Raw genomic sequence first — 15,399 nt, 5'->3', positions numbered from 1 at the left:
TTGCTTATTTTAAGGTCTGGAAAAATTCCCTGTGCATTGCACACATATCTCACGACATTACTTAAGTTTGAGCAACTTTTCAGAAATCTGTTTGACATTCCTTCAACACCATATGAGCTTTTGTCTTTCAGAATTTTTATAATTCTATTAATTTCAGTAAAAGACATCAATCCAATCTTTTGTTGCTTAACGTTTTGTGGACTGCCATTTTTAATATATTTCTTGCTTCTTCAACCATTTAATCCCACTATTGCTGCTACATTCAGATAGTGGTTGCTAAAAGTACTCACAAGTTATGAACTATCCACCAGAACATTGTCATTTAGTTTAATTTTGGTATCTTATCCACTGACTGACTGTCCTATCTCCTGTTTGACAATATCACATATAATCATACACTGTAGGCTTTCATGGCCGGTATTTGTGATATTGCTGATACTTGATTTATGGGCTTTTCGCTGTGATCAAAGGCATAATTATCTGCCTATCATTTTGTCTTTCACTGCTGTAAACTTCATCAGAGGCGTTAACGTCTCCGAAAGCTGACTCAAAATAATCTCAGCAAGCCAAACTGTTTATACATATCTACACAATAGTCAGTTCAGGACATCATCAGACCACTGCCTAAGATCATGGGGTCATGCCGATGTACCCTATGGAGCTTGTAGAGGGGAAGAATTTGGTGCTGTTTGTTGTGTTTAGCGATACGGTACACAACTTTTCTAATTTCAGTCCTCCTCTTTCTTTATACTGTTTTTGTGCTTTTGAATTTTCTATGGCCTCTCTATACATCATAGCATAGTAACTATTAAATCTTGCTAAAACCACAGTGTCAGACGTGAATTTGCTAGTTCTCCAGTCATACTGCGTGATCTACTACTGCCGATTTATCTGTACTACCCAGACAGCAATTGCTCGTGTTTCTTGAGGTGAGAGGAAATGCTTCTTTTTTGATTTCCTATGCACACTTGCCTACATGTGCATGAGATTTTATATACTTCTGCTGTGGCAAGTGGCAGGTGTAGGTGTTTTGCAGTGTTTAGGGCGTAAGGTCTCACATGGATAGATACCTTCACAAAAATGTCCATTACCATCCCAAGCAGAAAAGAAGAATGATCAAAACAGTAGTAGACCAGGCTACAATAATCTGTGAACCACAGTACTTGAAGGACAAGCGCGATCATTTAAGATTGGCTTCTAGAAGAAACAGTTACACTCACGAAGAGATAAATATGGTGCTGCATTCTAAAACATCTGAAGTTTCTAATAAAAAGGAACCAGCTAAAGGGAAAGTTGCCCTTACATTTGTAAATATTATCACAGATTGCACCAGCAAACACTCAGAAAACACAGCACTGATATCGTGTTTAAACCAAGAAGAAAGGTGAGCATATATCTGAACACCGAAAAGGACGTAAGCCCACTGTTTGCCACAGCAGAAGTACATAAAATCCCATGCACTTTTTGTGACCAACTGTATACTTGAACCACATAAAGAAACATTAACATCCCTCTCAAGGAACACAAGAACAGCTGTCACCTGGGCAAGATGGCTACATCAGCAGTAGCAGATCACACACTAGGGCCAGGAAATCAACAAATTCATTTCTCTGACACTGCGGTTTTAGCAAGATCTACTACATTGGGATGTATATGTCAGCATCATTCTGCAATCTTAGGCAGCCATCTGATGACATCACGAACTGATTGTTGTGTGGATACATATAAACAGTTTGGCTTGCTCAGATTATTTTGAGTTTGGAACAGCTTACTGAGTCATTAACACCTCCGATGAAATCTCCAGCAAGAGAAGTCAAAAATTGAGGCACAGAATTATGCCTTGGAGCATGGCCTTATGCCCATAAATGAAATACCAGAAACATTTCATACAATTTTGATCATACTATCTGGATTATTTGTTTCAGCCAGGACTTTGGGACATTTTCATGACATTCCTTAAAATAATACGGTATTATTTGTAGTGTGCAAGTAATGTTAGAGCTTAACTTACTTTGGCCTTTATGTAAATTTCCCTCTTCCTCTTACATGAGATAAGGAAAGCAACTTCAAAATATTAACACAAATTTACTAGGGAACAAACTGAATTTGACATTAGCGTCTCTTTCTATCCATGTGAGACCTTACGCCCTAAACACTGCAAACACCTACACCTGCCACTTGCCACAGCAGAAGTATATAAAAGCTCACTCATCCTGTACCACTTCTTTTAACTAGTCTTAATACACTGCATCCTGCTCTCATTATTGACCCTCACTACTTTTTATGAACATTCCTCATGTCTGTAATGTGCTATGTTGTTTACTTTCATTAACTGTCCATTACACTAAGACAGTCCATTAACAGCTGGGTGGACAATGATTCGGCCTGAGCACTGTCTATAAATATGTTATCAATCAAGGTCCTGCTATCTTGCTGGACAGGAGTTGGAAAATTAACTACCAAAATTAGATTGAAACACTCAACAGTAATTCCAGTTCCTTTTTCCTGTCTGCATCTTTCCTTAAAAAAATCTGCATTAAAAATTTTCACAAACTATTGGGGGGGGGGGGGGGGGGGGGGGAGCAGTTAATAAGTAATGCAATCCACTTTTTTTCTCAGCCAGTTTCAGCTAAAAAAATGGCAGAATTTGTTATGGGACATTGTGGAATATTCCTACTTTAGCCACTGTGGTTTTGTGAAGTTCCGACAGGTGGTGGTGCTATACATAGCCTTAAAATTGGTTTCTGTAAAGGAGGTGCATTATAAGAAGAGAGCTGTCACTGAGTGTCTTTTGGTGAAAACCCATAGCATCACAGGTATTCATAGACACTTGCACAATTTCTACAGAAACCTGGCAATGAACAAAAGCATGTTGAGTTGTTGGATGAGGCTCTGTAGTCATCAGAACAAGGTCATGCAAACCTGTGCAATATACCGTGTGTCAGCCAGCCGAACGCAGCTGTGACTCTTGCAATATTGGCACACGCAGACAATCTCATTCAAGGTGATCGACAGATCAAGAACAAATGCTTCGCTGCACAACTGGACGCCTCTGTTGGCAGTGCTGACACACGCGCACACACACACACACACACACACACACACACCAATTGGGGTACTCAAAGGTGTGTGCCCACTGGGTTCCTCGCTGCCTAACATAAGAAGATAGAGAGATGAAGAGCAACGAAGGACCTTATGTGCAGAATTGCTTGCATGTTACGAGGCAGGTGGTGACAATTTTTGAAGGGCACGAAAGGGAAGCAGTGGTTGGCAAGGGAGTGAGACAGGGTTGTAGCCTATCCCCGATGTTATTCAATCTGTATATTGAGCAAGCAGTGAAGGAAACAAAAGAAAAATTTGGTGTAGGTATTAAAATCCATGGAGAAGAAATAAAAACTTTGAGGTTCACCGAAGACATTGTAATTCTGTCAGAGACGGCAAAGGACTTGGAAGAGCAGTTGACTGGAATGGTTAGTGCCTTGAAAGGAGGATATAAGATGAACATCAACAAAAGCAAAACAAGGATAATGGAATGTAGTCAAATTAAGTCAGGTGATGCTGAGGGAATTAGATTAGGAAATGAGACACTTAAAGTAGTAAAGGAGTTTTGCTATTTGGGGAGCAAAATAACTGATGATGGTCAAAGTAGAGAGGATACAAAATGTAGACTGGCAATGGCAAGGAAAGCGTTTCTGAAGAAGAGAAATTTGTTAACATCAAGTGTAGATTTAAGTGTCAGCAAGTCGTTTCTGAAAGTATTTGTATGGAGTGTAGCCATGTATGGAAGTGAAACATTGACGATAAATAGTTTGGACAAGAAGAGAATAGAAGCTTTTGAAATGTGGTGCTACAGAAGAATGCTGAAGATTAGATGGGTAGATCACATAACTAATGAGGAGGTATTGAATAGGATTGAGGAGAAGAGAAGTTTGTGGCACAACTTGACTAGAAGGGATCGGTTGGTAGGACATGTTCTGAGGCATTGAGGGATCACCAATTTAGTATTGGAGGGTAGCGTGGAAGGTAAAAATCGTAGAGGGAGACCAAGAGATGAATACACTAAGCAGATTCAGAAGGATGTAGGTTGCAGTAAGTACTGGGAGATGAAGAAGCTTGCACAGGATAGAGTAGCATGGAGAGCTGCATCAAACCAGTCTCAGGACTGAAGACCACGACAACAACAACAACAACAACATCAGAGGTGATGAAAGATGTGTTAATCACTTCAAACTCAACTTCAGCAAGTTTGTCATCACGAAAATGCAAATGAACTTCTCCTTCTCAATGACAATGCAAGGCCTCACCTGAGAGCGGCTCACAAAACTTCATACAGGCCCTCCCAGTAAGGTGGTATAAACCATCACACTGAACATAAATATGTTGCAAATAGGGTTCTATAGCCAAAATAGTGGGGAATAACATGTTATATTGGAATGCTAACTAAAACCAACTTGCTTTCAGAATAAAAAATTGTGTTGCATTACTTACTGGACGCCCCTCATGCTGTTTCTTCTTGCCTGTCAGATATGCATCTAGATTTCTCATAAATAGCTGAAAGTTTTGTAGAGGGGAACTGTAGACCATTAGAACTACCAGAGAAGTATTCTGCAGTAAAAACACACAAGCAAATGCCTCTAGGTTCTGATCTGCACAAAACTGATTGTTTCTATTTTTATGACGTTGTGTCAAACTCTTACATATGTTCCCTTTTTTCCATGCTAGCTTCACATGAAAATGATACCAGTCTATAATCCTTGATATTTAAATTCTCCATTTCTGTAGTTACATGATGTTGGTGTTCAAAGAGGCAAAGAACACCTAGTACTTACTTCAGAATTTTCCATATTTTCTGGACACACAAGAAGCTCACCTATCTTAGCCTGCCTTACTACGACTTGTTATCTCTATCTCCCAATTGCATCACCAACTACAGCAGAAATATGAGACTCTGTTGCAGTCAAAAGCAACCCCTCAAGTTTTTTGTTTACATGGCTGACAGTGTTAAGCCAGGGGTGGACGTGTCACTGCAAAACTTCCAAAAACCCCACATGAGTGTGTGCTGCTGCTACACCTATTTCCTTATATAAGTTCAGAAGCTTATTCCAGTAACATCTGCAAGAATAATTATGCCACATTTTGGTGTATAACCAGTTAATAATGGTAGTGGAACTAGAGATAGGTAGTGATAATGGAAGAGGAGAGGGGTGGGGAGGGGAGGGAGGAGGAGGGGGAGAGAGAGAGAGAGAGAGAGAGAGAGAGAGAGAGAGAGAGAGAGAGAGAGAATCACCATTGAAAGGTTGGGCTATTCAGCTGTCACCAAGAATTTAATTACTATAGTGTTTCTTAAATACTCCAGAACTAACGCCTACACAAAAAAATGAAATGAAGTTAGGATGCATAACCTGGGTAAGATTCTTAGGTTTTGCATAAAAAAACTTCACAGAGTTTCTTAATGAAACTAAGACAACACATGATACCTGTCAGCTTCAAAGAATACCTAAATACTACTTGCTAAAACTCCCTCTGCCCATCTAAAGTACCATACTCAGCAGAATCTTCTAAAGTCAGCATATAATCCCTCTTTAAGCATTCAAGAAATCACAACACATGCTATCTGCCTGCTGAAAACTTTGAGTTGCATTTTTTTGTCAATTTATTGTGGTCTGTTTACACCAATGTTCTCATGTAATTTACAAGAATCTACAAAATTATAACAGAATTTGCGCGAAGTGAAGTCACAGACTTGCAAGAAACTTCTGCCAGACTGTGAATGGCACTGAAACTACGTTTCTCTCAATTCTCTCCATTTCTTAGGGTTTTCCCTTGACCCCCCCCCCACACACACACGCTACTTTGCAACTAGCTAGTATTTAAGTTTTGGTGAATTTATACACATTATCGTACACCAAGTTCAGAATACGATTCTTTTCTAACAATTTCCACAGCAAATTCAACATCAACAGATTAAACTTGTGTGCTATACTGGGACTTGAATCAAGAACCACGGCTTTTATGGTTTCTTCCCAACTAAGCTGACCAACAGTGACATATGTCCCACTCTCACGGGTCAATATCTGTCAATACTCCTATATTCAATATCTGTCAATGCTCCTATATTCAATATCTGGTGATTATTCTTCAAAGGTTCTCCATGAAACAATGCTTTAAAGTTGTCCAAAATATTTCATTTCAACAATTAATAACAGATGAGTAATGTGAGGGAGAGAGACAGAGAGAGAGAGAGAGAGAGAGAGATACGGGAGGCAGGAAGAGAGGTTGCTAGTGGGTATCTGGTTGGCTCAGAGGGAGGTAGCAGATTTGCTGACACAGGATGTGACAGGCAGGGTGGCAGGCGGATGGGCTAGGCATGTGATGCATGGATGCCAAAGCCTGTGGAATGCACCGCATGATGAAGGTGACGGGGATTGGAAGGATGGTACACGACAGAGGAAGGGGAACTGTTGGCTGGAGAGTGTGCAGACAGGGGAATGTGTTGCAAGGATAGCTCCCATCTGTGTTAGTTCAGAAAAGCTGGAGGTGGAGAGAAGGAATCATGTGGCTCGGGTTGTGAAACAACCATTGAAATCAAGGATGTTGTGCTCATCTGGATGTTGTGCCACTGGATGGTCAACTTCGTTCTTGGCCACAGTTTGGTGGCAGCCCATCATTCTGCTGAGGCCTGTGACAGGACTGGGGCAGGAAGTGCTGGGTGGATGGACTCCACAGGTCTTGCATCTGGGTCTTGCACGGGATATGATCACTGTGGCAAGGAGATGGGAGTGGCATAGGGATGGGCCAGGTTCATGTGTAGGTTAGGTGGGTGATGGAATACCAATTTAGGGCAGTGGGGAGGATCTTGGTTAGCATTTCCCTCATTTCTGGGGATGATGATAGATACTTACTTGGGTGAAGACAACTGGCAGCACTGGCTGTTGATACAATAGGGGTAGTGCTAGTAGTTGACATTATACTTGTTGCAGCTGTTGTGACAATTGTTGTTGTTGCTGTTGTTGTTGCCACTGTTGTTGTCGTGGTAGAACTTTCAGGGTTTATTAATACCATCTCACTTGAGTCACTGGCAGCACAGCAATTGTCTGTAATGAGATGCAAAGATGAGCAAAGTATGCATGGTGTTTAATGACTGAAAAACAATCACTGTGCCACTCAAATATTTTCCTTTTGCGTGAGAGCTAAGACATTTTAAGGATACAGGGTACTTTTCTGGTTCAATATCATCTAAAAATCAACACCTATTACTTTCGGGCACTGTTTATAATGTATATGTTTTACAAATTTTTTGTTAATATCAGGTAATGCAGCACACTTTCTAAACAAATTAGAAGTATTTTGAGTATTTTTGAACCTGCTTAGGGTTATTAAAAAAAATTATAAAGAAATTGATGCAATTTTTTTCCAAAATGCTTCCTCAAATTGAGGTACCATTTAATCCTATGTTACACATTTGAAGGAGACCAAAGGTTTACCAGATATGCATGACATGATGGCTGAGATACTAGACCTATTTAATTATACCTACTATGTATATTACAAGGATTAAAAAACACATTTTAATTTTTATATGTTTTTCTTAGTAAAAATGTTACTTTTTCTATAATTCAGTCGATTCTGCTATAAAGCTTAGATTTACTACATAAGTATGGACTACTGCAAGCTACAGAAAAAAATCAGAACATGCTTTATAACTTTAGGAAATATTTGTTCCTGAATTCTGAAAAATACAACTTGCGGGAAATTGCAAATGAAGATATGAGTCCAATTAAACAGTGCCTCAAAACATTCCTGAAGCATAGTCTTCATCCTGCAGTATTTCTTCATCTTCAAGCTTCCTCTTGGCATTCCTTTTAGCACTTCTAACCTCTTTCGTAACTTGAAGAGTTAATCTTCAGGTTCATGCACCTGTTGTCTGTCACACGCAAGGATCTTCCATATTAGAGCCACATTTTATGCCTGAATTTCTCAGGACTTCCAACCTTCCTATCACTCCATCACTGAAACATATCACTGCATCTAGTACACCAACTTTTAATGTATATAGTCCTACGAAAGCATTCTTGGGTAATCTTTTCCGTATGCAACAGTTGAAACTTTTATTTGTATTCTGAGTGCCCCCATGAAGACATTTACCAAGCAAAACAGGGTCACTCAGGTCTCTAAAAATTGGCTCTATTTCATTCATAAAAGGCTCAGGAAGAGAATGCTTATGATGGTATATTTGACCACTTTCTTTTGCGTATTCGGAACCACACCAAGAATCTGCTCCTTTAGGGCAAAGTCCGTGAACAGGGTGGTCATCTGTGGAAAACTTATGAAAGTAGGTGGCCCAAAGAGCTTTTCTCATTGCTGTAACATCATTCAGAGGTGCAGTTTGTCTAATGGCCAGTCCATGACAACTCTGAAGAAGGTCTATTTCAGTTTCTGTCAATCTGCCTCGGGCAGACAGAGATTTTCCATCAGCTAGCAAGTTTCCTTTCATTTCTCTACGTAGCTTCTTCTGCACATGTCCACAACACTCCAGTTTTGTTACCAAGGTATCACCATAAACATTGAACTTATTAATCTTATTGAAAGTTTTAGAATCCAAATTGCCTAGGTACTTCGTATATCTAATGTAGTAAACGGGCACTGTAACCATCATAATTCTTAGAATACTGATGTTCAATATGTCCTTCAGTGTTCCCATGGCAGGTGTGGCAGTACTTAGATAAGCACTCAACCAAAGTTGAAAACCCTAAAACCCTACTGAAAGGACACAGATTTGCAACAATACATGAGACGAAAGTAAATTTGTGGATGGCGCATTGCACGATCCAGCATGAGGCGTACCAAGACTGCTTCGGAAGTGGGAACAATGACGGGTGCAGAGTATCAATTGTGGAGGAGAGTATTTCAAAGGAGGCCAAGGTATGTCTAGAAAAATTTTGTGGGCGAAGTTCAGAATTTTTTGAACAGACTTGGTATATAGCCGTTTTGTCCTGAGAGATAGCCTTGCTCCATACCAGGATTCTAAAACTCTTCGGGAATGTTTCTGGCTGTCTTTTCTGCTCATTTATTTCCTGTCTTTACTTCAATTTCATTTAGTAAACTTCCTAGACATCTGAAACTCTCCACTTTCCCAAGTCATTCCTGACGAACTGTTATTCCAGTTATGACTCTCTCCTCCTTTCTGGTTGTGATAATCATTTCACACTTACTTACACCTAATTTCATCCCACATCATTGTACTATTTGTTGTCAAATGGCCAACTACTCTTGCACTTCCTCCTGCTGGTTTCCCCAGACCATCTGCAAACATCAGTTCTTTCATCTTTCCTTCACCAATTACTTGTGCCCCACTAATCACTTTCTCATCCATTGCCACAATGAAGAGCAAAGGTGAATGTGTACTTCCCTGCCTCAAGCCATTCTTCAGTTCAAATCAATCAGATCTCTCACCTTCCACTTTCGTAACTAACACTCCCGCAGAACATTTCTCTGGAAGATATAGTCTGCTTTTCTACTGCTCTGTTCCCCTGGGACCAGATCTACTGGGGACCTCCCTACTTTGAAACCATGTTGTTGTTTTCTTGTCCCCCCTCCAATTTTTGTCCAAATTCATGTTTCCAAAACTTTCTCAACATTCTTTGCACAATGGCTCATGAATGAGATTCCCCAGTAGTTTGTTTTTGCACTCTTTTTCTATAAGTTTTCTTCCCACACCCTTGTGATCACTCCCCTGCTGCTCCAGAGGAGTGGTATGTATTCTTACTGATGAATGATACTCAAGAAGGAAAACCATAAAATAAATTATCATAGAAGAGAGCACAAAATACTGTATGGATCTGTTTATTTTATTTGCACATGAGGAATCATATAGACCTCAAGTCTTCAAGATGGAATAGTGATCACAGTAACTTCATGTGAGGAAGCGCATGCCTCCTGTGAAGCAAAAATAAAAGCTCTGAGCATCACTGGCCTACTTTGGAGATTTTTTTTTCTTTATCTGTAATTACATTTAAACATTTAAAAATGCTGATCTATTGGTTAAAAAAAAGACAAAATAATATGTTCATACGGTTGTGCAATGGTGCCAAAAATGTATTTATCATTAAAAGATGTAATTTTTTTCAATGGTAAACGTAACACAAACACTTAAACATAAATCCTTGTAGCACAATGGACAAAATAAGGCAGATGAAGATTTAAACGAAAGAAGAGATTATAAATTAAATGAAATTCAATGAAAATGAAGAACAGAAATAATGAATGCAACAATATGGATGACAGTGTAAGATGACAAACAGAACAGAAATAATGAATGCAACAATATGGATGACAGTGTAAGATGACAAAACAAGAAATTAAATCAATACAATACATAAAAATAATTAAAATCAGTTGTAAAAACAGAGCAAATGAAAAAATTAATATATTTACAAACTTGACCAAAGATTCAAAATAAAATAATTACATTTTAAATCACTCATTTGAATATATATAATGATCAAGTCATTTTGACATGGATTTAAAAATAAAAATTTTTATATTTCCTGACGGGATCAGAACCAACAACCTTCTGCCTGTCATGAACGCATCTTAACCACTACGCTATGCCACTGCTCTGAGTAATTCTATCAATTTTTAGTCTCTAGAGCATCAGATAAACTTCTGAAACTTTTTTTCGTTTATTACTTACAAACAAGGGTCCACTTTGATGAACGGCTTGAGGATGTGATAACTGGGATAATAACCTACATGACTGCAGCGATGGTTTCAAAAAGTCAATCCCAACCCTGGGGATTTTTCCTTGTTAGTTTACTTTGGAACCTTTGATAAGTCCCTAAGAAGAAAATCTAACAACAAATTGTTAGTATAATTCATTTTTTGCTGAAGTTGATAAGTCATGAGTCTTACAGTCTTGAAACCTTCAGCAGATTAAAATATGGAGTCTGTATAACTGCCTTGGCTCCACAGAAGTCTATAATATAGGCCGACCACATTAACAAATCCACACTGCTGGTCATTGAAACTTCAAGACCAGGAAGAGTAGCACATGCAGAAATTTTACTTGCACATGCAGTAATTTTACTTGCAAATGCAGAAATTTTACTTGCACATGCAGAAATTTTACTTCTTGTGAGTATGCGATACAGTAAGAAGTATACATGGGGTACACATAGTGTGAAAATTATTACACAAAGTTGTCACCTATAGCAACAACAACACCTTTAAATTGGCTGGGCAGGATAATTCTATGTCAAAACAAGCAATAATTCAAGGATTTATAACCCTTTATCTCAGATTTTCACAAATCTTTGCATATTTGCTTATACGTATAACATACAAACTCCTGCAAAATTTTTTTAGTCTCAGATTACAACTTTATTTTACATTGAATTTTAAATGTAGTGATATCCTGATAACTGAGCTCTGCGAGAATGTCAGTGCAAAATGGTACTTATCTACATAAATGCTCGTAACTCGGGTGTTTATGAAGCTTCTGGACTTTGAATTTTTTTCAGAAGTTAAGTAAGGCACACAGTTAACAGATATCCAATTACTGAAAAATATTAATGTATGCCAATTTTTGATTTCAGAAAAATTGCAAGGTGTGGAAAACTGCTTATATCACATTTCTCCAACCAGCTGGTAATCTGATTTTGTTCTTAAATAATCCTCTAGATTGTAAGCTTTCTGATAAAATAAAAACTTTAATGGGTCTTCAGCTAATTGACACATATATATGAAATCAAAATACTTTTTGCTGTGATGGAAAAGGGTCATTTTAAGTAAATCCGTCCACTCACTGTCTCACATGCAAGCATATCAAATTAGCTTATTTAAGTATAACTCATTCTAGGCAGGTGAGTTAACTTTAAGCTGAATATTTATTTCCTTTCATTTGACTAATTCAGTAATCTTTTAAGGCCTATAATATATATAATTTGGCTTTTTAGCCTCAGTGCTCTTTGTCTTTCTGTGAGACAAGTCATACCTGTTTGTCGTGCGGCCCTAACATTTCACTTGTATAAAGTACATTTTAAGTGAATTAGTGCTCAGTTAATTGCAATAGAAAATGTGAATTCATGTACTGTTGGAAAATTACTAAAAACACCATGTCATTTGACAAGACCTGAGTAAAAATTCTACAAAAAATAGAAGAGCTGAACGAAGACCAACAAGATTTGATATTGCTGCAATCCAGTATAAGCTTCCCACAAGATCAGGAAAGTGCTACTACATGTGAACATCACAGATACGAGGGGCATTTGAAAAGTCCATGCAAAAATAGAAACTACTTACGTGTTTGGTGTAAACCTTTCTTATTTTTCAACATAATCTCCTTTTAGACTTATACACTTTGTCCAATGCTGTTCTAATTTGTTGATCCCTTCCGAATAATAGGAATTGTCCAAGTCTGCAAAATAGCCATTAGTTGCTGCAATCACCTCCTCGTTTGAATAAAATCTGAAGAATAGGGGGAATGTGAAACGAGTTGGAACCCTATTTCCATTAATTGTGCGACCACAACTCCTGAGGTGTGTGCTGGTGCATTGTCGTGATGGAAAAGGACTTTTTTGTGGTTCAATCGGCGGCATTTTTCTTGCAGCTCATTTTTCAAACAGTCCAATAACGATGAATAACATGCACCTGTAATAGTTTTACCCTTTTCCTGAGAGTCGACATAGATTATCCCTTGTGAATCCCAAAAGACAGTCGCCACAACTTTCCGGCCGAAGGAATGGTCTTCGCCTTTTTTTGTGTAGATTCTCCCTTGGTAACCCATTGTTTAGATTGTTGTTTGGTCTCAGGAGTATAGTAATGTATCCATGTTTCATCCACAGTGAAGAAAAGACGCTTAAAGTCCTGTGGATTCTTCCTGAACAGCTAGAAACCATCCTTGCAACACTTCACACAATTCCGTTTTTGGTCAAACGTGAGCAATCGCAGAACCCATCTTGTGGATAGCTTTCTCACGTCCAAATGTTTATGCAAAATATAATGTACCCGTTCATTCGAAAATCCCACAGCACTGGCAATCTCACGAACCTTAACTCTTCTGTCATCCATCACCATATCATGGATTTTATCAATGATTTCTGAAGTCATAACCTCCACAGGGCGTCCAGAATGTTCAGCTTCACTTGTGCCTAATGGCCACTCAAAAAATTTTGAAACCACTTATAAACTGTTCTAACAAGTAGAAAAAGTTTCGTGAAAATCTGAATCAGTGGGTGTCAGTTATGGCTGATTTTAACTAGATTTTTTTTTTCATCACAACACAAAGTATTGTGATTTCAGATTTATTTGTGTCTCCATTCATAGAAAAAGCATTAATAATTTTATTTTATTATGATGTGTACTGTCTTGGGAATTACTTAAGACCAATTAAAAGTTCCCACCAGGTTGGGGAAATGTGATATACGCATTTTTCAATGTGCCTGTACCTTTTGCGGAAATTGGAAAGTGACACATATTGCATTGTTTTGTATTGTTCTTTGTAACTTTACTGCTTAAATAATTACATGTCTGTTAAGTATGTGCTTCTTTCAAGTTATGAAAAAAATTCCAAATCAAAAGCTTCATAAGCACCATTTTGCACTGACATTCTTGCAGAGACCAGTTATCAGAATATCGCTACAATTAAAATTCGATATAAAAATGAAGTTTTAGTCTGAGAGCAAAGAGATTCTGCACAAGTTCTTATGTTATAAGTACACGCAATTTGGCAAAGTTTCATGAGAATCTGAGATTATGGGTGACGTGACCTGCACGATTTGATGTGGAATGACCCAACATCAATTCTAACTGAGCTATGGTGACAGATGTGGGTGCATTATTTATATCATTCCATACTCCTTCAACCCTACACCAGACATCATCATCTGTGGCAGCTGGCAAAAGGTGGCAAGGCAGTCTCTCAGCGACCCATGACCAGAAGTTTTTCTCTGTAGGTGAAAAATCTGAAGAATGTGCTGTGAGGACACGTATAATAACGTCCGTATCGAGATAGGTCAGGACGATATGTGGTCTTGTGAAAAATAGCATTACAGAGATCTTGGTGATAGGGCACAGCAATTAGTCATTACATAAAAGAAATGTAATGCCTGCTTTCCAAATTAATGGCACTGTGGACCAGGGGTGATCATGTTGTGTTACCAAAGGCACCGAGTACCATCATACCGGATGTACATTACACTGTCAACATTAATATTAAAACACATATTAAAAACACTAAAAGCATCATGTGGAATGGCAGCATTTTTTAAAAATATAAATGAATCAACTGCATCGTATGGTGTTATCCATGGTTAAACAATTATTTATGAAGAAATATTAATGGCAAAACTCACTATCTATGTGTGTGTGCCATCACAAAAGTTTTCTATTGGAGGTGTTGAGGCACAAGCCATTAGCAGGCCAGCAAACCGTGTGACATCAGGGCCGAAACACTCACTCATTCACATACTCCCCCCCCCCCCCCCCCTCTCTCTCTCTCTCACACACACACACACACACACACACAAATTTTTTAAGATGATGGGAGAAGCTGACAGAATACATGTCACTCACAATTCACTCATTTACTTATGAAACAATTTTTACGGGAATGAGCAGTGAGTTACAAAATGTGCCTGGCAAGAGAGTAAGTAATTCCACAGCTTTTTGTGACAGGCCTAGCACAGAAGAGATCATAATTGTCTTGGTGTGTAAGAAGAGCCAAAAGTCTACTGTACTCTATCTCTGTAAACAACATTCTAGACTTCTAGTTCTCTGGGTATACAGAGATTTTTGGCTCTCGATATATGCGACCAGCTGATGCACAGCAGTACATGCAAAAAACTTGGTGTGCCCAGATGAATACCTGCCACTTTTAATGTTCGTCCTTGACTCGTAATAATACTGATCCTGATAATATCACAATCCAACACACTTCTAAAACACTCTGCATACATTACATTGTTACAGTGTTTAACGATGATTTTATCCTACAAGAATATTTCTGCAGTCCTAGTCTTATGCACGGACTTATTTTATTTGTCAAAGCAGTTAGATACTAATCTCTACACTACACTTATTGCATTTATTAGATTGTTAACTTTCATAGATGACTTCCTAGTCAAGTTACCCATCCCATGGAAACAGTAGTTATGCTGACCATCCTATGACAAAACGGATTTTTACATTTTTTAGATGATGTGTCAGCTGTTGGCATGATCTACAAGTTATATATATTCTTTAAAAGAATCAAGTTTGTCAAGCAACTTTGCCAGCCCCCCCCCCTTTTTTTTTACCAGTTTCGACAGACCTATGCTGTCATCATCAGACCTGAAAGCTACAAAAACAAATGTGCCAAGTGAAGATGGCTTTAAAGTATACGACTTCATGCAACCACTGTCC

The 15,399-nt window shown here is 38.4% G+C and overlaps 1 protein-coding gene across 2 annotated transcripts in view; it reads right to left on the bottom strand.

Annotated features, from left to right (window-relative positions):
• Positions 1-15,399, bottom strand: part of LOC126480776 (uncharacterized) — a 147,167-nt gene that overhangs the window by 17,791 nt on the left and 113,977 nt on the right. For both annotated transcript variants that reach the window (XM_050104076.1, XM_050104077.1), the window contains exon 11: positions 6,903-7,094. In XM_050104076.1, coding sequence (XP_049960033.1) covers positions 6,903-7,094 — 192 coding nt within the window. The remainder of the gene's footprint in view (positions 1-6,902; positions 7,095-15,399) is intronic.

Source organism: Schistocerca serialis, chromosome 5 (genome assembly GCF_023864345.2).
Source record: "Schistocerca serialis cubense isolate TAMUIC-IGC-003099 chromosome 5, iqSchSeri2.2, whole genome shotgun sequence".
NCBI classification, from domain to species: Eukaryota; Metazoa; Arthropoda; class Insecta; order Orthoptera; family Acrididae; genus Schistocerca; species Schistocerca serialis.
The sequence above is the reverse complement of the archived record's forward strand: the minus strand, read 5'-3'. Positions and strand labels throughout refer to the sequence as shown.